We start from the raw sequence: 26,468 nt of genomic DNA, 5'->3' as shown, positions 1-26,468 counted from the left end.
TGTCCTTTTATGTTGGTAACTATGTCAGGTTAATAATTGTGTTTACGTTCAATCTTCGTGGATGTATGTTCCTGTAAAAATCACAGGCTTTGATACCTCTTATAATAGTTTGAGACTTTTTAAGAATATTGAAGGTTCTGTGGTATTTCTGACCATTTTGTCAAATTTGGTATTCCTACATTTCAAGAACTTTTAAGGAAAAATAGTTACAATAATTTCTTCCTTCGGCTAAATAAGATAAATGGTAGTCTTCTTAAAAGTTTGAGGTTCAGCATTTTTGAAATGGAGTAATCTCATTTTTAGAGAGTCGTGAAATAAGAAAAAAATCAGATATCTAGTTCATAATATTATTTTATATTATGTAATATATTAAGATTTTGAAAAACAGTATGTAATGTGAATTTATGACTATGCAATATTCTCTATAAAGCTCTCTTGTAAAGATACGTATACAGTATGTAAATTTTACCTAATGCATATGGCTTATAGCTAGAACAAAGAGTTCAGTTCAATTCAATTCAGTTAGTACAGTATTAGGATAAATTTTTTAACGCCTTAGAATGCAGATGGGGACAGTATTGAGTAAACAATTGACATTTCTGTACTAGGAATTGGAAAAAAAAGGCACCTGAAGTTGGTGAGAAAATTTCTGGATATGAAGCAGCCTGCTTGAACAGAAGGCAGAATTTTGCTGGGACCAGTAGTAAATGTTTGCATGATGGTAAAGTTACATATAGCATATTGAGGTTGGGATCAAATAGATTGCATTGCATGAGCTTAAAAACTGAGAACTTACCAAGAGGGTGCTACCTTTCAGTATGCTGTACAGTATTCCATTAAGATTCTCTCTCTCTCTCTCTCTCTCTCTCTCTCTCTCTCTCTCTCTCTCTCTCTCTCTCTCTCTCTCTCTCTCTCTCTCTCTCTGGTAAATGCCAAAAGAATGTAAATTTCTCAGTGATCTTAATAAAGATTGCCTTGCTTGAAAACATATTAATATGTTTACTAACATAAGTTATAGTGCTAGTGTTGCTAACAAAATTTATTTATGTTTTAAGAGGGATATTTTTATAATTGAAATTAATAATACTGAAAGATGTAAGCAGCCAAGAAACCTTATTGCCTAATTTAACACAAACCCTTAACCTACAGTGCCCATTTTTTTTCAGAAGTCACTGTAAATCATGGTTTTCCTTTTTTGAAGTCTGATATTACAAAATTTTTTTTTATGTCTGTAGTATCATTTAAAAATTGTAATTGCTTAAACTTTTCAACATCAAAACTTGTCTTCAGTGTACATGGATATTAATTTTTATAATTTTGTTTACAGGCTACCTACCATCTTGACTGTTATTGGAGTTTTCATTTTGGTTATAATTGTAGTATGTATTGTGTGCTGCTGCTGTTGCCCATTCTGTATTCTTCACAAGCGACGAAATAGGGGTGCAGTACATAACCGTAAGTTTTATATATACTTAGAGAAGATTTTTTTTTTACTTGTGTCAATTGATAATGATTCAATGTTTACATAATGTAAAGTTTGTTTATAACAATTGAGCTGTGAAGATCACGTTTCAATGCAGTGTTTATGTAATGGCCAGAAAAGCTTGAGAATTTGAGGTTACTGAGAATTTGAGAGTAGGTAACCAAGAAAACTAGTATGAATATTATCTTTGTGCAAGTGATCTTGCCATCAACAAATAACTTCATCTAAATATATTTTCCCTATAGCCATGTTTCCCATAAATCTCTACATTTGTACTATTGTCTTCTGAAGTTCCATATAGTACTTACCAAATTTCGTGGTGAAGTTAGTGTTTATAGCATAACCCAGAACACTGGGAACAGGAGAGATACATTACTAGAATACAAATAATTCTTAGAGCAATTTAAAGTTAACAGTTGGGAAACTGCTGTTGTGACTTTGAAAACCAAAAGTCAGGTCATGTTCAGCGGCCATCACTGGTTATTGCTTTATAACTCTTAGTTTTAAGGGAGAGACAGTGTAAAAAAATGTTTGCTTCTTTTGTAATAATGTTAATTTTTGTGTACAGCTAACACTGCTGACGTGACTGTGACGCAACCCCTTCAACCAATGCAACCAATGCAGCAGCCTTACGCAAGCCCGCAGCCATATCCCCCACAGCCGTATCCATCCCAGCCATATCCACCACAGCCCCAGCCATATCCTCCTGCTCAGGGTTATCCAGGAGGTTATCCCCAGCAACCATATCCTCCTCAAGCACCTCAACCGGCTATGTACCCAGGTAAGCAAAGTTTTTTTTCACGAAATTTTGACTCAAGTCTTTACCAAGTCTTTCTAAGATAAAAGAAGTGTTGAATTGCATTAATAGACTGTTTGTGATACAGCTCATTCAAATGCACTGGAATTATAGAAGCATTTTCATCACCAGGGGATATGTATTAGCTAGGTGGTGTTCCTTGTTTCTCACATAAGTTCTTGCTTTGGTAAATGTCAGCAAATCTTAAACCATCCTGTTCCCGGCATAACAGGTGTTTTCTCAAGTGTTATGCCACTACTGATTTTTTATATTAGGCAGATTTAGGGCAAACATTTCAAATAATTTTACAGAATTTCAGGCATGTATGTATTGATATAAGAAGTTGATAGTAAACAAGTTTCACAAATGCATGCATATTTGCCAAGAATTCATCTTTTAAGACTACATTTTTATATAAGTAACTTACCAAGTAATTACATAGCTATTGGTTCCCTAACCTATGGCAGCTTAAAAATTCAAAATTCATGCTGTGGCACTACTGTCATTAGTGTGTAGGTGACAAGGGCCCACCCACTATCTGGGACTCAAAGGAACAGCTTAGCAGAGAGCTCAATTCATTTCCTGCTGGCTTCCAATCAACATTGGTAGTTTTTCGCAGCTGCTGCTTCGCTTTTCGTCTAGTTATTTGCCCGATCTTGAAGTATTCAGGATTTGTTGTTTGATGGCTTTCTATCATTGATGAATTGTTATCTCTGCTTAACTTTAGGAATTACTTAAGTTAACGATGTTGAAGTATTCGCTTCTGTTCTGAGGGTTGTAGAACTAGGTTAACCAAGCTTTTGTATGATTCTCATACAAAATGCACTAAATGTAGGGGACAAGAATGTATGAAAGATAATACTTGCATAGAGTGTCAGGATTGGGAGGATAAGAAATGGAAAACCTTGAAATCTCATCTAGAAAAATTGGAAAGAAATAGGAAGAGGAAAGCAGCCCTCAGGGCTGAGAATAGGGCCAATACAGATTCCATTCCTTTGGATAATGTAGGGGGTGATAGAACTACTACTACTCCAATTCCTCCTGTTTCTCACATTCCAAGTCCTCCTACTTTACTGTCTACTCCTGTTACAGGTTCCCATGATTCTGCTTTTAGTGCCATTGCCAGCCTTGAATCAAGGTTCGATCAGAAATTTGGTTTATTATCTAATACGATTATGGAAATGGGATCAGTTATTATATCTCTGATGGAAAAAAATGTGAGTACAGTGGAGGCCCATTCTGGACGTAAGCGCCTTGAATGTGTTCGTACTGAAGACGAAGTTTCATATGGAGACAGTTTGCTCAGTCATGTCCTCTGTACAATAGGGGGACTGGATGGTCACCCTGGATATGCAGGATGGGTATTTTCACATCCCTGTTCGTCCAGACTCACGGAAATTTCTATGCTTCGTTTTTCAGGACAGAGTACCACAGTTCCTGCCCTATGCTTCAGTTTGTCGATGGCCCCACAAGTTTTCACACGAATCCTTGCTCCTTTAGGGAATTGGCTTCACCTTCTGGGAATCAACATCAGCTTATACCTAGACTATTGGCTTCTTCGCTTGTTGTCGGAGGAAAAGTGTGCGGAGGACTTGAGAAGAACTCTTCGCCTGACACAGGAGTTAAGCATTCTCATAAATGAAAAGAAATCAGTTATGACACTGACTCAGAAGATTCCCTATTTAGGGATGATACCGAACTCTCAGACTTTTCGGGTTTTTTTGTCACCCAAAAGAGTCGAAAACTGCCTTCAGACTGTCAGTCAGTTCCTTCCTCTTCCTTCCTGCTCAGCAGTCCAGTGGATGAGTCTTCTGGGGACCCTCGCTTCAGTAGAGCAGTTTGTAAAATTAGACAGCACATGAGACCCCTTCAGTTTTTCCTCAAAGCGAACTGGTGCAGAAAGACCCAACCAGAAGATTGCTGGGCCTTGAACCAGCCTGACTACCTCATCTCTTGAAAAAGGGTCACAGTTAGGACCTGAAAGTATTGTAGGTTTCTCTTTCCATCTTCAGAAGAAAACAAAGAAGTTTTTGTTTGGTTCCTCCTGATAATGTTGGAAATCAAAGAGGATCTCCAGCAGTGGTCATGTGTAGAAAAACTTCAGGAAGGGAAGTCTCATCTCCCAGTGCACCCAGACCTTCAGTTTTATTCAGACGCCTCCGACCTAGGCTGGGGCACTCTTCTGGACAGCCAGGAAGTCTCCAGGACATGGACTACAGTACAACAGAGTTCTCACATCAACATTAAGAGCATTTCACCTGGGCCTTCAGTCTTTCTCCGATCTAGTTTGCAGCAAGAAGATAGTAGTGCATGCGGACAACACCACCGCACTTGCTTACATTCGCAAACAGGGGGCACTCATTCTTTCTCACTGTACGAGACAGCAAGGGAGCTCCTGTGGGCAGAGGAGAATCAAGTCACTCTCTCACCCAGTTCATTCAAGGGAGAATGAACGTTATTGCGGACAAATTAAGCTGCCTAAAACAGGTCCTTCTGACTGAATGGACCTTAGACCCGTTAGTCTGCGACAATCTGTGGAACTATTGGGCAAGCCCACAGTGGATCTTTTTGCAACGTCGAGAAATCACCGTCTTCCACTCTTTTGCTCTCCAGTCCCGGGTCCTCAAGCATGGGGCATGGATGCCATGCTTTTGGACTGGACAGGCTTAGATGTGTAACCTTCCCTCTCTTCAGAATGATGAGGGAGGTAATCAACAAGCTGTCTACGCATGAGAACACCTCCATGACCCTAGTCACTCCCTTTTGGCCAAACAAGGAATGGTTCCCAGACCTGATTCAACTCCTGGTGGATTACCCAAGACTCCTTCCACAAAAACAGTCACTGCTCAGACAACCCCACTTTCTCAAATTCCACCAAGGGTTGTCCGCTCTGTCCCTGACAGGCTTAAGACTGTCAAGCACCTTGTCAGAGCAAAAGGTTTTTCGAGACAAACTGTAGAGGCAATTGCGAGGTGCAGACGAGCATCTTCTACAAAGCTCTACCAATCAAAATGGGCAGTCTTCAGAAGGTGGTACAGCTGGTATAACGTCTCTTCTTCCGAGACATCTGTAAGTCAAATAGCTGCTTTTTTTTATATTCTTAAAGTTTGTCAGGAAGCTGTCGACCTCTACCATCTGTTTCCCTCAGGAATCTCACCAAGAAGACTCTTTTTAGTGGTGCTTGCTACTGCCAAACATATTAGCGAGTTACAAGTGATAGATAAGAGAGTAGGTTTTGTGCAAGGGGATGCTGTCTGCTCTCTTTCTCTTGGTTCCCTTGCAAAGAATGAGGACCCTTCCAAACCCTGGCCTAGATCCTTCGTCATCAAGACTGTTATGGCTGCTGTAGGACCTGAGGAAGAAGAAAGACTCCTCTGTCCAGTGAGGTGTCTCAGGTACTACCTTCACAGGACAGAAAAGATTAGAGGACCTTCGAGCAACCTCTGGTGCTCTGTAAGAAACCTGGTTCACCTTCTCTCCAAAAATGCCGTATCCTTTTTTCTGAGAGAGTTGATATCAGAAGCCCACTCTCAGATCTCTCGGAAACCTTTCTGTTAGTTAAGGTTTAGGCTCACAAAATTAGGGCAGTCACAACTTCCCTCTACTGTCTTACAGTCGACGTTCTAGAGATGCAAGTCATATTTGTCTCACACTACCTCAAGGACATAGAGACAGTGTTTGAAAATGTTAACACTTTAGGAGACCTTTATCCGGGGCTGGTATAGTGGTGGGAGAGGAGCCATAGGGAACTCTGCTCCTTTGCTATCCACTCGCCTTGACTTGAGGTTTGAGTCGATGGGAAGCCTGGGGGTACTTTGTACCTGGAGTACCCACCGTTTTCGTTTTTAATTTGTAATGGTTTGGGTTATGGTTTTAATTCTGTGGTATAGGTGATAGTGTTATTGTTTTGCATTCTGGTCTTTGCCCAGGGCAAGGGCATCTTTTTAAAACTTTGTCAGCATACAGTGTACTTCCGCTGCAAAGTTCCCACTAATGTAAGGGCGACCCTTGGCTACACTGCCATGCCCATTACAAGTTGAGAGAAGCACCGATCAGAAGCAGTGCCTACCTGCAGTAGCTCTCTCAACGGGTAAGGAAACAACAAACATACTATTCAGTGTTAGCAACCTTTCTGTTTCAAATTCATTACTTAATGCTTTGGAGTAGAATATTTCCATGCTCTTTCCCACCTCCTAACAATGTGGAATCAGCTATACAATTACTTTGTAAGTTACTTATATAAAAATGACATTATGTTAAAGTTTTTTATATACTTACCAAGTAATTACATGATCGGAGCCCCCATCCTCCCCTTGCATGGACATTAGAGCATGAAACTAATTGAGCTCTCTGCTAAGTTTTCCTTTGACTCCCGGAAAGTGGGTGGGACCTTGTCACCTGCATGCAAACGATAGTAGCACCGCCACGCAAATTTTGAATTTTTAAGCTGCCGTAGGTTAGGGAACCAATAGCTACGTAATTACTTGTTAAGTATATATATAAAACTATTTTGTCATAAAAATGTCATATTTTGATGCAATATGTATAACCTTGGTTGATTGAATTTTCTTGGTTTTTGTGTAAAACCTAACTCCAGCATATTTTAAGTTATTTTCTATTGAAGGTTGATGGCAGTAACTTTTATTTTGTGGTATAACTTTTAAAGTTTGTTTGGGTATTCTGTCATGCTTGCTGCTATAGCTTGTAGCTTACCTTAGCATTCATTTTTGTTTGTACATCAGTTTCTGTGAAATGTGCAAGTTTGGTTAAGTGTTTTATATTAATAGTATACAAACCACAGTTTTACAACTATGGGATAGTGATGCTTCCAGTCACAACACTTTGACATAGGGCATTTTCAATGTTACGGTGGTTTTTGTTAAAAATGAAAATGAGTATACAGTACAACCGTTATATTATTTTTATGTTGGTCAGCAACAAATGTGAAAATGCTATAAAAAAAAACAGAAAACAATAAAATAAAATAGTGCCAAATAACATAAATGTTAAAATACATAAAATGTATACAATAGGTCGTGTACAGTATAAAATTATTTAAAAGCTTAAAGATGAACTTAGTCTTATTTGCATGACATTCATCTGTATGTACTGTATAGTGGTACATGCATAGTTTCAGTGTTCAGTCATTGGCCATAAAAATACAAGAATCAATAGAAGACTTTCAAATCACATAAAAACAAATGTTAGAATATACTTGTACATTAATATGTACACAATAAAACTACAGTTTTTAAAAGCTCCAAAATATAAAAATTGTCATAGTATGTGATGTGAGTTCAGTCTTTGGCCACATGGCATCATTAGTTCTTGACAGTGAATTCAAACGTGTTTGCATGAGTGTTCCATTGTCTACCATTAAATGATAAAAATATTGCCGCTGCCGTAGCTCGTTCTCTCTTCCTGTCTATAGAGCACATCAGTGTCATCAGGTAGGTACAGAGCTATACAGTACACAGTGCTATATTCTTGTCATTTTCTTCTGGTTTTTCTTTATTTTTGATACTTAATATGCATAAATTTATTTTATAAGTAGGCCCCAAAATATGTAACAATCCAATGACTTATTGTACAGTGTACAATACACGTATTGTACACTGTACACGTATTGTACAGTGTACAATACGTGTATTAGTGATGCTGTGGGGTTGCTATAGAGTTTTATAGGATGTTTAGAGCACCTGTTAAGGAGCGTATTCTCCCTAGGCTGTTTTTCAGCACAAGTCACGTGCATTGCAACAAATTAAAGAAGTAGTGTTAGGCATTATTGTATGTTTTTAATGTCCTTATTGGGAATGGGGCTGAGGTAATTCTGTTTGATATTTGAGCAAGTAGTTCATTAGTAATGGTACCTCCCTTTTCTTTTTTTCCACTGAATTAAACTCTGTATTCCTGAACTGGCAGGAGACCTTGTCTGGACTTCCTCAGGTGACACTATTAACTGAATCTATTGCATATAGGCTAAGTGATGAACATACATCACCAAACAATTATACATTTTTAATATATGTGCTAGAAGGGTGCTAGAAATAAAAGATTCTTAGACCTTTTTTTTTTTCTACTTGACCTTACATGACCTAATCTAACCTAAATTTGCTGGAAGTACCTTAGGCTTGGCTAAATTTATCAACATAAGCTAGCTTAAACTAGCTGTTAATCATTTTAGTGTCACAGAATCATTTAAGCATTACTAAGCTGTTAAGAAATAAACTGTATGATTTAGAAGCAAAAAATAAGCATTTCTTTCAACATTTTTCATTATCATAGGGCTAAATCAGCTAAGTAATTTGAAACAAATTTTTGAACCTACTACTGTATGCAGTACATGTATTTTAAATTTATAAGCTTTGCATTTTTATTTTATTCTGTATTAAAGAGCTTTTATGTGTTGCAACATATACAAATTTTTTATGGTTTTCATCTCCGTAAATGATAGAAGAGGATATTCCAACAGATGTTTTTAGGGCTATAAATAATTTGCACTAGCCATGAAGGACCTTGTATGTATTCAAGCAAGCTTCAGAAACAATCTGTGATCCCAGGCTTTTGATATTAGACTTAAAAAAGTAGGAAATTTTAAAATCTGGTCTTTGCTACTAATTGCTTTTTATCAGTGAAATTAAATTATCACAATTCTCAGTACAATAATTTGTTTTTTATGTGAATTTTAAAATCTTGTAACAAAGTCACTCTTTGAAAAATCTCAAGATGTAACCTTTCAGGATGTAAAAAAAAATAATTTTTTGTTCACAAGTCTGTTATATACAAAATATTATTGGAAATAGATAATTTTTTGTTCACAAGTCTGTTATATACAAAATATTATTGGAAATAGATTAAAGTTAAGATGAGGTAAGAGCTTTAAGGTAAATATATATTTTGAGGTACAGCATTTTAAAATTTTCTCTCAATCAGAGGAAACAGTATAATTTAAATTTTAGGTTTGGATGTTAATTCAATATTATATTTGTATTTAATCATAAATATTGATTCCCAGACATAATATCTTCAGTTTTCAGGGATAAAATAGTAGATGGAGACAGGATTTAAGAGGTGAATTCTTTCAAGTACAATATGTAGGAACAATGATTTCCAAAACGTTCAAATCAAATAATGACCTGGGTGAAATGCAATTTAAAAAATTTGTATTGCTATGTTCACATGAATCATGGTATGACAGTGAAACAGTATCTAAAAGATTTTGTGAATTTGAGAAAAAAGCAAGTGAATATTATAAGTCAGATGGCAGGATAGTGACAAATGATCCAAAAGGGAAATTACAAAAGTTCCGTGTGTAGATGAGTTAAAGATGTAAATGAGATGCAGATGGCCTGGACAATCCTTCTTACAACACTAAGGATAATATTATACAAGTGTCAGCTAGGGCACATATAATAAGAATCAGGTCGTCTTGGATAAAAACTATGAGAAAGGAGGCTGGAGGTGAGGTGAAGTTTTTTGAAGGTAAAAAATAAAAGGGTGGCGCGAATTTCAGAGAGGCCCTTTGCTATGAAGATAACTATGAATATTCTGTGAACTAGCCTTGCATATCCAAGGGAGATGAAGTACATGTAAAAGGATGAACATGATGACTTGCAAGTCACCAGCTCATTCTGTAGTAGAATACAATATAAGTAAAGCTTTGATGTAGTTGTTGTTTTGATAACTGTGTCAGGTGGCATTGGAGGCTATGTTGACAATGATGACATTCCTGAACAAAATGCCTGTCAAATTTTTATTGTTCAGTGTAGTTTCTTTAAAGCAGGTGGTTACATGATCAAAAAGCCAAAAATTCATGGATCCAGTCAGTGAAAATTGCTTTCAGTCGCAACTTCGTGTTAAAATTTCATACAAACTTAGTTCTAGACAGTAGGATAAGTAACTTACCAAGTAATTACATAGCCATAGTTTCAACTCGCATGGCAGCCTTTATTTAAAAAATCGTGGTAGCACTTAGATAGTTTAGTGTTGGTGACAAGTCCCGCCCACTAACAGGACTACTGGAAACGACTTAGCAGAAACCCTCATTCTGTTTTTGCGGGCTCTCGAGTGACAGCGGGGATTTGCTGCAGCTTTAGTTTACTGATTTTTGGTTGTTTGGCTGGATTTTGGTGAAGTATTATTGCTTATTGTGAGTAACTTTCAAGCTTTTATAGCTTTCAGGATAATTTTCCCAGCTTTTGTTGTTCTGTTTGATTCAGGTTCATCTGGCTTTCGCTACTGTAGCAAAGATTGCATAACAGATAGCTCAGGTCTTCATATGACCCTTGTAGTAAGAAGAGACATATTTTGCAGTAAATGTAGGGTACAATAATGTAGTAAGGAGGAACTGGTGCCGAATGTAATGATTGCCCAAGTACACGGCGCCAGCTCCCAAGCACTCGACACCCGCTCTCAAGCCCCTGGAGCCAAGTGAGGTTAAGTGGAAGGTACTTAAATCTCACATAGAGAAGTTATTGATTGGAAGAAGAATGTGGCCTCTAGCACAGAAAATTGTGCTTCTCTTAGCTAAGCCTAGGCTAGAACATAACCCTGCTATTCCTTCTTCTTCCTTCCCACCCTTCCTACTTTTAATCTACCTACTGGCTCCCTTTCTTCTGACCCTTGCCATTGCCAGTCTTGAGTTTAGGTTTAACAAGATTTTAACCTAGCAGCAAATACAGTGAAGTGGAGGGGATGGCTACTCGTCCCTTTGGTTCTCCTAGACCAAGGTCACTGTCTTACTCCCATTAACCTGGGAGAAGACATGCAGAAAGTCCAATGGAGGCTGATGGGGTTGGCCCACTGGTAGCTGCCCCCCCACCCCCCCCTCCAGTCGAACCTGTTGCGCATTCCCAGGTATTGGCAGACAGCCATTGGAAAGGTGTCTTGACAGGAGACAGTTTTATGGAAGAGGAGGAGGTGGCTTCTCATCCCACTGGTTCTCCTAGACGAAGGTCTCTGTCCTACCTGCCGGAAGTCCAAGGGAGTCCGGTGACATTTGCCCACAGGTTGCTGCCCCCTCAGTTGAACCTGTCGAACATATATCCCAGGTTTCAACAGTCACAGGAAAGGCTTCTTGGATGTGCACCAGTTGTCGTCCGACTCTCTAGACTCTAGCCCGGACTTGGAAGCGCCGCAAGCGCTTTCTGGATTCATCTCGTCCATTGAAGAGGCTCTAGGGCAATGCTGGTAGCTCTTCTCTGCTGCCCAATTAGCAGTTTAAGGAGCTGAGCACAGTCCTCAACCTTCCTGCAGTACATGGGACAGCCGGAGTATTTTTCTCCTGAGTGTACTTCTTTTGGGCTCCAGTATTTGGCTCCCAAACTCCCAAAGATTCCTTTCAGGTGCCCATTGTCTTCGTTCAAGCGCCCATCTCCTCACGAGTGCCTGACACCAGCTCCTGAGCGTCACTGCCGGCTCCCGAGTGCTTGGCACCAGTTACCGAGCTTCCAGTGCCAGCTCCAGAGTGCCTGGTGCCAACTATTCAGTATCATCTGTAGGGCGCCAAGTGCCCATTTCCGACTGTGGGTCTTCTAGCCTATGCAGCTTTCCCTCATTATTTGCAGGTGAGCTCTCGTACCCTATTTTGGCTCTAGCTACCTCACCCTTCCTGATGAGGAGCCACCTGGACAACAGACCTAGGCTCCCCACAATGGTGCTTTCCTTGTCTTGTAGGAAGGCAGTCAAGGAGATTGAAGTTTGGCTCTCTGTTAAGAGGGAGCAAGGTAAGGCTTCCTTAGTCTTTCCTCCCTCGCACTTAATCCGTAGGAGTTTTCTTACCTACGCCACTGGGGAAGCTCCTTCCCGATGCTCATCGATCAGCAGAACTTGACCTCTTTGAGTTGCTTGAAGCTTCCAGTTTCTTGGACTGGATGGTGAGAGTGCTAGGCAAGAAGCTTAAAGCTGGCAATGATTTAGTTGGAGACCCTGCCTTGGACTGGCTAGGAGTCTTTTCTCGTGCGGACAAGACCATCAGGGATGGCTCTCTTGAACTTTTGGCTCTTTTTCTCTATGGGGTTTTGAAAAAAGATTTTTGGTGCTCCTTTCCCACTAAAGGAGTCACTAAGGCCCAGAAGTCGGATCTCCAATAGAAGTTGACTTCTGGTGCATTCTTCCAAATGCCCCAAGGATTCGTCCGTGTTTGTTCCTAAGACACTCTCTCATCTCCAGTTACATCCCTTTCTTGGAAGTAAGCCCAAATCCAGTCTAGGACCTGCTCCAGTGTCCACTTCTCGGCCAGTTCTGTCAAGAGGAGCTCAAGTCCTTGCCCAGAAATGAGGAAGAAGTCCTCTGTGCACAAGTGGAAGCCAGTCTTCTCGAGTTTTGGGAGAAGTGGAGTGTCAAAGGGACATAACAGTGGAATGTCAAAAGTTCTGAGGGAGGTTTACTCCATTCCATTCTTGGAGCTCCCCCTTTAGTCCATTCTCCCTTCATTTTGACGGCCTTCTCAAGAGGCTCAGAAAAACATTCAGCCCTTTTGGAGGAGGTCTCCTCTCTCCTTCGAAAGAGAGCCATAGAAGAAGTCGAGGACATCAACTCGGAAGGCTTCTACTTCTGTCTGTTTGTGGTCGCCAAATCACCGAGGTTTGTAGACCCATCCTCAACGTAAGTGCCCTCAGTCTCTTTATTTGGAAGACAAAGTTCAGATAGAGACGAACCAGTCAGTCCTTTCATCCATTCACCAGGACAATTGGATGATAACCTTTGATATACAAGATGCATACTTCCACTTACTCATCAATCCAGACTCCAGGAAGTTTCTTAAGATTTGTCTTCCAGGATGCCCTCTCAGGCGTCCCATGTCAGCATCTAAACGCCTGTCTCCTTTTGGAGCACCCGGCAACAGCTAAAGTCTTCCAATTTTGGGCTGTTTGCTTTGGCCTCTCTACGGCACCTCAAGCATCCACCAGAGTCCTTGCTCCTCTAACAAATGACTTTTTTTTTTTTCTTTTATAGGCATAAAAACCAGTCTCTGCCTAGACAACTTGCCTCTTTGATCCCCTTTGAGGGAAAATTGCAAGAAGGACTTGAACATCTCCTCTCTCAGGACTAACTCTCAGACTTTTCGGGATTTTCCATCGGCCAAGAGAATCACCAGCTGCCTTCAGATGGTCCACAAGTTTCTAGCCCTTTTGTCTTGCTCGGCCCATCAGTGGATGAGCCTACTGGGGGGACTCGTCCATCAAGACATTCGTCAAGGTTGGCAAATTCATACGAGAGTTTGGCAATTTTACCTCAAAGCCAGCTGGGACAGGGAAACACAGCCAGACACTTAAACATTTCCCACAAACCTGTAGTTCAAGTCGGACCGGCAGTGGTGGCGGTCTGAACGTAGTCTTTCGGAAGGAAAGCCATCCATCCTCTGTGCCCAGACCTAAACTTCTTTTCAGACTCCTCGATTCTAGGCTGGGGAGTTCCCTCAGGGAACCAGAAAGTTTCCAGGACGTGGTCGCCGAAAGAACAGAACCTTGACATCAGTTTCAGAGAGCTGAAAGCAATTCACTTAGGGATTCAGACTGTGGTAGTCCATTCAGACAATACCACATCCCTAATGTACATACGAAAGCGAGGCAGCACTCTCATATTTTCTCTCTGCCAGACAGCTGGAGACCTTCTACTGTGGACAGGTCAAAATTGTTTTATTCAGGGCAAAATAAATATTCTGGCAGATGAACTAAGCTGTCAAAAGCAGGTCCTTCCCACAGAGTGGACCTTGGATCCCCTGGTCTATCAGAATCTGCGAAACTGTGGGGCAGGCTGAAATTGGATCTGTTTGCCACCTCTAGGAACCATGGCCTCTCTCTCTCTCTCTCTCTCTCTCTCTCTCTCTCTCTCTCTCTCTCTCTCTCTCTCTCTCTCTCTCTCTCTCTCTCTCTCTCTCTCTCTCTCTCTCTCTCTTCCTTCCGGCCCTGAACCCTCAAGCATGGGCAACAGACACCATCCTGCTAGATTGGTCCTACTTGGTCCTCTACACCTTTCTGCCCTTCAACATGGTCAGGGAAGTGCTGAACAAGTCTTGGGCTCATCGCAATGTTACGACTCTCATAGCCCCATTCTGGCCCTGAAAGAATGGTTCCAGGACCTGCTATGGTTTTGGGTGGACTTTCCGAGACTTTCTTCCACAAAAACCGTGTCTACTCAGACAACCTCACGTTGAGAGATATCAAAGGGTTGTCCATTCTTGCCCTGACAGGCTTCAGACTGTCGGGAAGCTTGTCTGAGCGTAAAGGTTTTCAAATTGTGCCGTAGAGGCTATTGCAAGATGCAGGCGTCAATTTTCTAGCCATATCTTCCAGGCTAAGGGGCGATTTTCTCAAGCCGGTGTAGCAGACTCAACATCTCTTCTTATGAGATGCCTGTGACCCAAATTGCAGATTTCCTTTTTTATCAGAGGAGATCTAGGAATCTCTCGTCCTCCACCATTAAGGGGTATCAAGCTGTGTTTAGCTCATTGTTTAAACACCGGGTCCTGATTTTGTGTCAGTCCCAGATCTCAACCCTTAATGGACGAGCATCATCAAATGATGATCTGTAACAGGTTTTGAGTGATGGACGGGCTAACTCATATGAGTATTAATATTACATGCCATAAATTTGGATGAATTTAGCAGGAAAGATGGTCGTGGCACTTCAATGGTCCATAAATGACTTAAGGCAGCTGTAGTAGCTCAGCACAGGACAGAGGGGGATCAGTTTGCCTTGAGACTTGATGGTGGGAATATAATGCCCCTCTCTATCCCATGATGTCTTTTTATTTATTTGCTTATAAATATACCCAGGGATTGCTGTTGGTTTTAGTTCTTATCTTTTATGATAGTATGTCAGCTATAATTGTAATTTTGCAAAGAAAAGTGCAAAGAAATGTTAGAAAAAACATGTATACTGTACCTCACAAAAAGTTACTGCATCTCCCCATCTCAGTAAATCTCATAAGTATTTTACAACAAATACTCAGAATTTGTTATAGATTTTAGTTCTTATCTGTTGTGATATAGTCTGAGCTGTATTTATAATTTTACAAAATAAAATAAAATGAATTAATAGAAAAACATGTATAACTTAGTAAAATTATAATATTTTTATGAGTGTCTTGTAAAAGAGGCCCCACACAAGGTTGTAAATTAGTCACTTTCAACTTCCAGTGGAAGGTAGGGACAAATTTTTAGAATTTTTTTCCTACACCATGTGCATTTGCATATCTTCCTCTTTCCATTGATATGTTTTTTTCTTAAATTGGCCAACCTTAAAGCTTGCCCGGTCTGGGGGTGTTTAAAAATATTTAGCCTCTCCCTTAAGGGTTAACAGACATAGTGCTGAAGTGGCTGACAGGTCCCTCTTTTGAACTCCTTAGCTCCTCCTCTCCGAGAAACCTTACTCGAAAGACACTGTTCCTCGTGGCTTTGGATACTGCTAACATATTAGCGAGTTCCAAGCCATCGATAAAGGAGATGCAGTTTGCTACTTTACCCTTGGATTTTTGCTAAGAACAAGGACCCTTCCAAGCCTTGGCCCACCATTCTTTCTCCTTTAAATCCTTAACAGATACCTTGGCTCTGAAGAAGAAGAGAGTTCTTTGTCCTGCTAGGGCTTTAAGTTATTACCTGAGCAGCCCCGAGCAGATCAGAGGACCATCCAGTAACATCTGGTGCCTCTGTCAAGAACCTGTCTCGCCCTCTGACTAAGAATGCATCATCCTTCTTCGTCAAAGACTTAATTTTTGAGGTGCGATCTCAGATTCAGGAGGAAGCTTTGCCTACTTTTAAAGTGAAAGCTCATGACGTCAGGGCAGTCTCAACCTTATTAGCGTTCAGGCACATATGTCCCTCACTTCCATTCTGCAGGTACCTACTGGAAGTGCGAACCAATCTTCGCGTCTCATTATTTGAAAGAAGCTGAAACAGTGTTTGAAAATTGCAGTACCTTGGGGCCATTTTTAATGGCTGGCGTGGTATTGGGGGAGGAAGCATAGGAATCTCTTTTTCTATCTCTTCACCTTGAAGTAAGGTGTCAAATCTTCAGGAGCCGGGGGGTGGGTACAATATACCTTGAGTACAGTCGAACCCCGCCTATTCGTGGTTCCAGATTTGCGGACTCACCTATTTGCAGGTTTCTCTATGGAACATATACACATTATTTGCAGAAAATTCACCTATTCATGGCATTTTCAAGAGAAATATTCACAAATTACTGTATTTTCATATTTCCATGACTAAATGCACTTTTTGTGATAAAACATAAAATATTCAGGTATAAACATTTTCAGAGGGTTTTTTGTTGTTTTGAACTATCAAAATAGGCAGTTATAAGTATTTTTAGAGGGCTTTTAAGCATTCGCAGATTTTAGCTATTCACGGGGGTTAGTTGTACTCATCCCCTGTGAATACCAGGGGTTGACTTTACCCACCAGTCTCAGTTAATGGGTTGTGGTGTTTTCAGTGTAGGTGAAAGCGTTTAGTTTTTTGTGTTGATAGTGCACCCAGGGCAAGGGCACTTGTGTATGCTTTGCCAGCAATCAGGCCTATCCTCTGCTGCAAAGCTCCCACTTAAGTAGAGGTGACCCACGGCTCAACCACCACGCCTCTACAGGTTAAGATGAGCACCAACCAGAGACAGTTTTTCACCTGCAGTAACTCTCTTACTGGGCAAAGAAACGAAAAGCATTGTTTCAATGCTAGCAAACCATTTCAGATTCATTACTATTGCTTAATGTTTTGGAGTAGAATATGTCCATGTATCCCACCTCCTGTCAATGTGGGATAAAGCTATGTAATTACTTGGTAAGTTACTTATATGAGAATATTATTTTCATGATAGAATTAAGTTTCACATATACTTAACATGAAGTTACAGAATCGGAGCCCACCCCCCTCCTCTTTCATGAACATAGGCACAAACAGATTGAGGTTTTCTGCTAAGTTGTTTCCAGTACAGGCAGTCCTTGGTTATCGGCGGGGCTTCCATTCTGATGGCGTGATGATAACCGAAAATCACTGATAACCAAAAATCAGCAATTTTCAGTCATCGGCGCCTCTGTTAGGTATGTATTGGTGCCAGTAAGCGGAAATCGGTGATTTTTGGCACCTAAAATTGCTGATTTTTGTCGCTAGACAAGCCCCGTAAAACCGGATCACTGATAATCGGGGACTGTCTGTACAGTACTCCCGTTAGTGGGCAGGGCTTGTCACCTACACTAAACTATCGAAGTGCTACCGCGATTTTTTAAATAAAGGCTGCCACGCGAGTTGAAACTATAGCTGTGTTATTACTTGGTAGGTATATATGAAACATAATTTTATCATGAAAATAACATTTTTATGATCTTAGATAGACAGTTTGTTGACATTGTTTCTGTGTAGGTACTTTATGTTTCTGTGTAGGTACTTTATCTTAGGAAATTGTGCCAAAAATTTCTTAATAATATTTTAGTGCCAAAAATTTCTTAATATTAATATTCTTACTCTAATTTTGAAGGAAAAAGAGTGTAGTCCTGGAATGCAGAAGTGGCTATTTTTTCATTCATGTATAAACATACAGTACTGTACATATATTTTTGTTGATTCATGTACAATGATTATACAGTCTATATATCATGCAGTAATATTAATTTTTCAATAATTTTTCGGTATAGGTTATGATATCCCTGCCTCAGTATATCAAGGGCTTTTATTTCATGTTATCTGGTTAGTGACTGTTACCCCTAAAGAAAACTTCAAGTGGATAACTAATGTGAAGTCTTGGGTGAGATTTCATGACCTGCTGTTTAAGATGTTAGGGCATTAAACTGTCCAGAAGTATTGTTGACTAAAAATTTGTTTTAGGCCTTATGGTTTTTGTTGCAGTTCCTGTACCCTTGAAAAATATATAATTAACTACCTGTTTCTGGTATAAGTAAACCTTAAGAGAAATGCTCTGTATTTAGAAGTGTGTGGCTGTGTTCATTTAAAAATTGAACTGTGCGAGATCAACGCATGATACTAAAAAGGATGAGACAGTTATCAAGGGTGTGTTAAGATTTTAGAAATCACTGGCCACAAATTACCCGGTTAAAGCAAGATTGCGTAGGGTGTGTATTTTTTTGATTTGATGCTGAAGGTGGTGACATAGTCATTGGTAACCCAGGTCTTGTATTGTAGCAGTGGTTAAGGAAAAGGGGCTTTGATTCAATTTAGCCAAAAAAAAATTTCCCTTGAAATGTAGCATAGTTTTCATGGCATTGAGTAATTTTATTGAAAGTAGATATTTAAAGTAGTTTTTGTAGATTTTATGTAAACAGCTAAATTTTTATGGGTAAAAGTGCAGTTGTATGTGGCTCTTATGTATGGTTCAGGATTATATTACTTTATATCATGCTGTTTTGTCTTAATTGCAACACAAAGTTTTGGATGGTCTTTTTTATTAAGGTATTGATTTGCCTGTTTGATACAAATTTATGGTATTATCTAAATCTGTCAAGGTTTGGGTAAAACCAATTAGCTCCAGATCTGGTGTGTGATGTCCTCAACTTTAGTTGAAAGGACAACTTTGGAATATTTGGCTGAATGACAGTCCGTAGCTGCATTTGTGACACTAGCTGGTGCCTGTGTGATTCTTACGCACTGGCTGGTGAAACATTTGCTTCTGTGCTTGGTCCTTTACTTTTTATTATCTACATGAGTGACCTTTTAGGACATATTAAATGAGAATTTATTACTTGGAAGAGAAAATATTACTATTAGAAAGAGGAAGGATTACTAACCTTATAAAATTTCAAAGTTTGCCCCACATAGTATATGCTATCCTAGGTTGCCATCTCAGTGGGAGGGCTTAGATTAGAAGCCATACAGGCAAGGCAGCCAAGCTCAGCAAGATCAGTCAGACACCAAGAATATCAAAGGAGTGTAGAATGCATCAATTGGTACTTAGAAAAGCATTGATTAGGAGGTCAATTAATAGAAATATTTAAGATTCTCATAATTATCTTCAGTAATCAGACTAGATCCTTCAGAAAGAAATCAGATTTAAAAATGTACAATACCAGCCACCCTGGGAATTTCCTTATATAACAGATAGCCTCATTTAGGAACAGATGAGCAGCTAAAAGTTTTGAATAGTACCACCCATTTTAAGAGTAAATAAGATTAAGATAAAGAAATTGACACATGAAATTTTTTTAATGTCTTTGAGGCACTACTCTTTCACTCATGCTTACAATCCTTATTTTCCCATTCATTATCTGTTGGAATGCTTTGCTGTAGTGGCATAAGTCTGGAACCTTGAGAACGACGTTACGAGACCGAATAATTGATTACCATTAAGAATTCTCCGAATTGCCTGAGTACCAAGAATAGACAGGCAATTGCATTAGAACTACCTTTGGTTTGTAGTTAAAAATGATAAAGAAGATTCTGAATTGCAGTTGTCTAGTCAGTTCAGGCTTGATTGTACTTCATAAACAATTATTATTCATTACTTTTGTTTTTTGTTCTTCATTACCAATTTCTTTTTTCCTCCTCAGTTTTAATCAGAAATTGAATGCAAGAAATCATTGTTTCTTTGTACCTTCAAGCTGTGAAATTCTTGCCCTGATCATCCTTTAATTTTACAAGGTCTTCAGTTAGTTTTCTTCCCTCATGTCTTGAAGCCTAACATGGTATGATCTTGAATGTTACACAAATGAGTAGCTTACGTATTTTTTCTTTCCCTCATAGTCAGTGTCTAACTTTCTCGAGTAATAAGCAAATCTTGGCTCTAGATTCATTGGGTATTAATAAAATTTTGGCCTTGGATTTGTAAATTCAAGTTTATCCAAGAAAATGTAAAATGAATGCCTTGAGCCTTCTAAGATGACCCATGATCGAAACCACCACTCTTTCAAGAGTTCCACTTCTCTTTCATGATTGCGCTGTCATCTTTCACAAATATACATTCTACCCTGGTTTGGTCCTTCAGATGTGTATCATGGTCACTTTTCTACGTGACCACCAGATTCATAAACTCTCAATAAAAATGGGACTGGAATGGACTGATGGACTGCAACAACCCAAGGAGGAGGGAGCAAAAGAAAATACTAAAGTGTCTTAAACCTAATTTATTAACCTAAGATATTTACATTAATTACATTGAGTCCAGGCTTTGGAAAGCACAGACAACATAAATGGTCATTATCATAAATTACAAATAAATTCAAATAATTTTAAAGTTCAACTAAGTGACCAACAATTAGCAAAAATTAAACTGACCTAAAATAAACATGTTCAACAGCAGCAATAAAACCAATAATTATTTAACCATACACTTGTTCATTACCAATAACAATAACCAATAATAATTAACACGAGCCATACATTTGCTCATCACAAATTACAATAACAACCAATAGCAATATGAGCCATACACTTGCTCATCACTAATAATCAGGTAATGAACTATCATGCATCACACAAAGTGAAACAAACCGTAAAGATTACTCAGAGCCATGCACTGCTCCTTCAACATATCCAAATGAAATAAACATATAAACAGAGTAATCATGCAGAGCCACAATCCACGATCCTCGAGGTCGACCATCATACACTGCCGAGACATCACCAAAGACCACGACAGAGTCGATGCGACAGCCACTCCGCTGCCCCAGAAGGATAATATCTCCTCAAAACTGAAAACCATGGTTTGGTCACCACCTCGACTTCGGGAGCTGGGTTGACGTCCTCCTTGACATCAGCAGGTGACCCACACCTGCCATATCAACAAGTGCTGCTGTTTGTTCTCGACTGCATCACGAGAACCTGTCGATCTGCCTTCCAAAACCTGACTAAGGAAGAAAAACAAAAAGAGACGAACGTAACCTCGCCTCCTCACAGAAAACAGGAGTGCAGGTTAACAAACTAAAAAAGGTTGTTTCACTATAACAACCGAAAAACCTAACATGTGCCATGTTGTTTTGTAGTTCATGAGTGTTTCTTTGGCTCTTTGTGGAAGACTTGAATTTTACCTCAACTTTTAAGGAAGGCCTTGTGTTCTTTAATGACCTTTCTCAAAGGTAAAAGAAGAGATTGGAACTGATGTAGACCCTTGGTTGTCAACTCTGGGTTTGATTTTGAGGTGGCATTTGCAAGATCTGGCATTCATTTTGTTTGCTGCTCACCCAGTTGACTTGGCTGTGAGATGTTACTGGGACCTAGGAAATTATCCGAGAATAGGTAAAAATTCTTCAATATCCTTGCTTTCTTTAAGGAATGTATTAAATCTTAGCGTTTGCTTTTATCCTGTACTGCTGCAAACAGATCTCGTAGAAGAATCCACCCTCCTATTACTACTGGTATAATTATTAGTATTTATTTTCACTATTTTTAAAGGTTCTAATGTGTGTATTCATTTTAGTGCTAACATAATGCTGGCATTCATCAGCCTTTTATAAATCTATGGTGGATTGATCAGGTACCAAAAAAACTTACTGCCACATAATGTTTTGAATAATTAAAAGGACCTTCTGAACTCTCCATTATTTTGATGTCTGTGTTTTGATATCCCTTTGAATAGGGGCCTGTATTTAGGAGCTTCAAACTTACTGTTCATGTGCTAAACACATTTAATTCATTGATGGATGTTGGTATCAAAAGTAAGAGGGGTTAGCTTTAAGAATGATTGTGTAACCCAATAACTGTAGGTAGCTGCTGAATTCCTTTCACGTGATGATCCTCTTGGATGCCCGCAAAAAGAGTACTTTTGGATTTTCATTCAGTCATGGTACCACCAGATCTGGATCTAATGGCTTTTCCTTTGAAAACTGTCACCGTAAATGTTTATGGGATTAGAACCCCTGTTATTCCTGTTGAAAAATAGCAAATTTGATATGGTATAGCAAAAGCTAGCAGCAGGGAGTTATGCTGTGGTTTTTGAGGCTTTTGCAAGTTGTAGATTTTTTATTTATGTAGTTTTCAATTTCCAGAACTCAGTGAGAAATGAATCTTGTAGAATACAGACAGTAACGCATGTGTTCCCAGAAGGTAGGTTTCCCTTGCCTTTAAATTTGCATTAGCCTATGGCTGGCACTGGTTGCTTTTTCATTCTCCCTCTTCTACTGACAGCTCATAAAATTGTATATTCTTTAAGGAATTAAAGTATTTTTCCTGTGTAGAAAGACACTTGAGTGTTACAAGTTTGTTTTACTTTGTATCTGACACACTATAGTAATTACTGCAAAGGTGATGGGTAGATGCTATTTCAAGTTTCATATACTTACACTTCTATTGCATGTTATTTAACAATTGCCTAACCATTTTTGTTTTGCTTCTGTTTTGTTCCACAAGAATACAAATCTTTGTCCTTTATATAGGAGTATTTTTGGTGCCAGCTGGTACAGTTATTGAAGCATGTTAGTAAGGTATTTACAGGTGGAAGCAGGATGGCAGTAGGGGAAATAAGTACCCACACAGCTGATTATACTCTTGCATTTTCTTCAGTCACCTTTAAGACCACACATCTTCTGGTGGTTGTGGAACTTTTGACTTTGGTTTTCCTACTATGCTATCATGCCATTTTCTTTGTTTTGGTTTATTGTTAGTGTAATTCTTAATAATGACAGGTCTATTACTATCCTCCATTCGCATTTGGCCTTCGGTACTACAAAGATCTGGCTGTAGAAGCCCACCAAAGGAAGTGTTTTTTTGCTCTACTGCTCCCTTCTCCACCATTTTCTTCACTTCTCCTTGCAAAATTAGATGTTTGTGTGTCCCAGATCATAAGAAAGGTGCACCAGGCATCCTCCCACTGATAGCACTAAGTGGGGAGCAGCGCCCACTCTATCGTCTTGTACCCTTGCCGCTGCCCCTATTTCCCCTTCCTCTTGCAGGTCGGCTCTGAAAGGGCCGCTGTTGGGATGGTTTCTTCATTGATGGAGCAGTTGAGTAGGTTTAGGGACAGGAATAGATCTTACCAACTTATTTTGCGGAGCCTGTTGAGTCTGCCTCGCAGCATTAGACCGACTCGCATTAGACTTACTAAGAGCTTGCTGAACAAGCCTGTTGTTAGTATCCGTACGACATCTATTGATGTCAGCTTCCAACTTATCCTTAGGTAACAACAACTGGAACTCCAAAGTATCCTAATGTTAAGACCGAGGGTTTGTTATATGAAAAATACAAATTAATAGATTTGTCATTTCTATTCCATCGTGTCTGGTAAGTTGCAAGGACAGCCTAGGCATCCTGGGCAAGGTCATATGTGTAATGGTCTTGTGTATTCCATGAAAGTTGATCCTGTTACTTAGCATGGTTCTTTTCAGCAGTCAGGCATATTCCAGAGACTTTGCTTCTAAGAGTATGCTGTGTGGTCTAATCATTGGCAGAAGATTAGTGCTTAACAGAAGGCAAACAAGTTTTAATTGGTGCCATCAGGAGGCAACACAAACTTCCTTTGACTCGTGTCTCCTCAGGGTGCTGTTCCCCGCATGGGCTTGCCACTATTCTTACAGTGCTTTTGCTCTCTGCTCGGGCTTCGTCTGAGAGCATAAGTCACTACCAGCCACTCTTCTCTTGCTACGGACCCTGTCTGCCCATATTGCACTTACCCATGCAACACTTGTCCAGTCTCCAAAGCTCCCTTTGGAGTCTTGAGGGTTGCTGAAGACTTTTTTGGCCATCCTTGGCTTCATCGGCACAGCCTTTGTGTTCTGCCTTCCTGATATGCCTCACTATGGTTGGTTTGTCTATTGCTGTTGTTATGGCTGAGGTTTTTACAGGTCTGCTTCTCATGGCTCCTTGTGTTAGGGTTCATCCCTTTTCTCTTCCACCTCTTCTCCTACTTCTGATGTTTGCCCCTGGACCACCTGATGGGTAGATAGGAAGAGTGCTTAGAGGTCTTCCATCGATATCACATATTGCTGAATCTCTGTCATATGGATGCCATTCTTCGTGGAAGGGGGTTGACAATTATTGTATCCATTCATGTGGCTGGAATTGAAGGAGGGGGACTGATAATGGAAGCCACAAGGATGCTCATGGCCAGTTTCTTGCCAGGGCTTCTAGGGAGCATTGGTTTGACCTGGACTATGCTCTTCACCACTGTGCCTCCAGGTAGTATTCAATCCATGTGGTTTTAGACCGTCCTGGTTCTTATGAACTGGTACAGGATAGCTAAGGACGAGGTTGGTAATCAATTCAGTTGTGCCCAAGACAAGTCATCTTTGAGTGGTGCCATTTCCAGTGTTTTTAGATTTGCTATTGGTCGACTTGATTATGGTAGGTTGGTGCTTATTGTTCACTTTTGCCTAGTACCAGTTCCAGCGGGTCTGGTTGCATTGGTGCACCTCTGTATTAGACTGAGCAGCTGCTCATTACCGGTCAGCACCATGTCGTAAGACTGTAGCTCACCACAAGTGTTCAGATCTTAGGGCTCAGGATATGCTGTGTCATGATCATTTGAACAATCTTTCCTTCAGTTTGGCATGTGTAGTTTGTTGTGGATACAGCAAGAGTGTAGTGCCCTACTTTTTGCAAGATCCAACAGAATTACCTAAACATTTTTGGGAGCAAATTGTTTTTATCCTTAAGTGCAGTTGTCTGTGGGAGGCATCTCAGCCTTGGGACATGATATCATCCACTGAGTGGACCTCTAGAGGTGACACCCTTGTTCAGGCTGCCCTGGTCCCCACTTGCTCATGGGGTGCTGTAGATAATGAAATTGGATCACTGGACTAGAGAATTTCATTAGCCTCCAGCTACTCAAAGACTTCTCCCCCTGCTTTTGGCATACCAGAGGATGTATACACACTGAAGGATGCAGGTTTTCCTTGCAGTTCGACCAGTGAGTCTGTAGACTGACAAATGGTTTCCCACTGGAGCAGCTTTGTGTGAAAGTGATTGCCTTCTCTAGTGAAGTAGGATCCATGGTGTTTTCATAGCTTAACATCTGATTGAAAATGCTTGTGGATATTACCTTCTGTTGGATATTCTCTTAGGAGGACAGCCTATGTCAGTTTGTAGTTGAGAGCAGTCTTGCCCTTTTCATGTGGATTGGTGTTGAACTTCTTGGCCTTTTCATGTGGATTGGTGTTGAACTTCTTGCCCTTTTCAAAGAGCCAGGCCAAGGCAGCATTGGCAAAATGGTGTTTGGACACACTTGGCACTATTTTCTACCTTAACCTTTGACATTGTCCTGATGCCTTTGCAGCCATAGCTTTTGGTGGTGGCTGTGCCATTGTCATCACAGTTGGGAGGAGCCCAGACCATTTTTAAACCTTGGTCAGGAGTTCAGTTAACTTCCTTGTTCAACAAAGGTCAAGATATTGTCTACCATTTCACCCTGCTCCCCAGGCCACAGCCCAGAAGCAAAGCAAAGGGAGAACAAGAGGAGGCAGTCATACCATTAGGCAAAAGGGGAGCAAAATGAACAAAGCTTTGTGTTACATTATTCTGCTGGTACTGGTATAAACTGCTCTTCAAGGACACCTTCCCAAACACATTTTTTTTTTATTCCATTCCCTACCCACATCCTAGTGTTGTCAGAGCTGAGGGCCATGCTGAAGAAAGATTTATTTGAAATCTTGGATAACTAGTCAACAGGCTTCTACAGTTGCCTCTTCCAGGTAGAGAAGGCATGTAGTCGCTGGACATTAACTTCTATCCTGGAAGAGTTTGTCTTTCACTCAGTTCAGGTTGGAAATCACACGTTTATGTTGGCTTTTATCACTTTCAAGTTCTGTGTTTTGGTATGTCGACAGCCTCAGTCTTATGTGAGTGCCCTCTTTAGTTTCATTTGGGCCATTTACTTGGAAAGTTTGTCTGCATTTTTTGGACAGCTGAATAATTCTTGGCATCCTAGGAGATGCAGTTGCCCCAGGATGTCCTTGGGTATGCTAATCAGTATGGTATGAACTGCTCAGTGCCCTAGAGATGCTAGTCAGTAAGTTTAAGGTGGTGACAGCACAATTCCTGTCTCGAAGCATCATCAAACCTGCAGGTCGTCTACTTGTCACCTGCCATCCTTGGAGAAGCTCATTCTGCATGACACACACCCTGCACTTGTTTAAGGGGTGCTTGAAGCAGAACATTTTGTTTCACACCCTCCAACATAACCTGTGCCTCACAGTCAGGAAGCAAGGAGCCATATTAAATGATGCATGGACAACAGAAACCTCTTATTTAGGGGTTTTCTGGACTATCCCACTTTTTAGTTGCTTATGTTTTTGGATTTGAGAGAGGTTTGAAGCAC

General features: G+C 40.1%; 1 protein-coding gene across 4 annotated transcripts in view; it reads left to right on the top strand.

The window, feature by feature from the left end:
• Positions 1 to 26,468, top strand: part of LOC136838786 (uncharacterized) — a 69,297-nt gene that overhangs the window by 27,333 nt on the left and 15,496 nt on the right. For 2 of the 4 annotated variants that reach the window (XM_067104331.1, XM_067104329.1), the window contains 3 exons: positions 1,328 to 1,455; positions 2,052 to 2,264; positions 22,207 to 22,264. In XM_067104331.1, coding sequence (XP_066960432.1) covers positions 1,328 to 1,455; positions 2,052 to 2,264; positions 22,207 to 22,223 — 358 coding nt within the window. In that variant the 3' untranslated portion in view covers positions 22,224 to 22,264. The remainder of the gene's footprint in view (positions 1 to 1,327; positions 1,456 to 2,051; positions 2,265 to 22,206; positions 22,265 to 26,468) is intronic. The other 2 variants (XM_067104330.1, XM_067104328.1) reach the window with 1 other exon arrangement.

The sequence above is a fragment of the Macrobrachium rosenbergii genome, chromosome 5 (genome assembly GCF_040412425.1).
Source record: "Macrobrachium rosenbergii isolate ZJJX-2024 chromosome 5, ASM4041242v1, whole genome shotgun sequence".
Classification (NCBI taxonomy): Eukaryota; Metazoa; Arthropoda; class Malacostraca; order Decapoda; family Palaemonidae; genus Macrobrachium; species Macrobrachium rosenbergii.
This window is presented reverse-complemented; position numbering and strand designations above follow the sequence as displayed.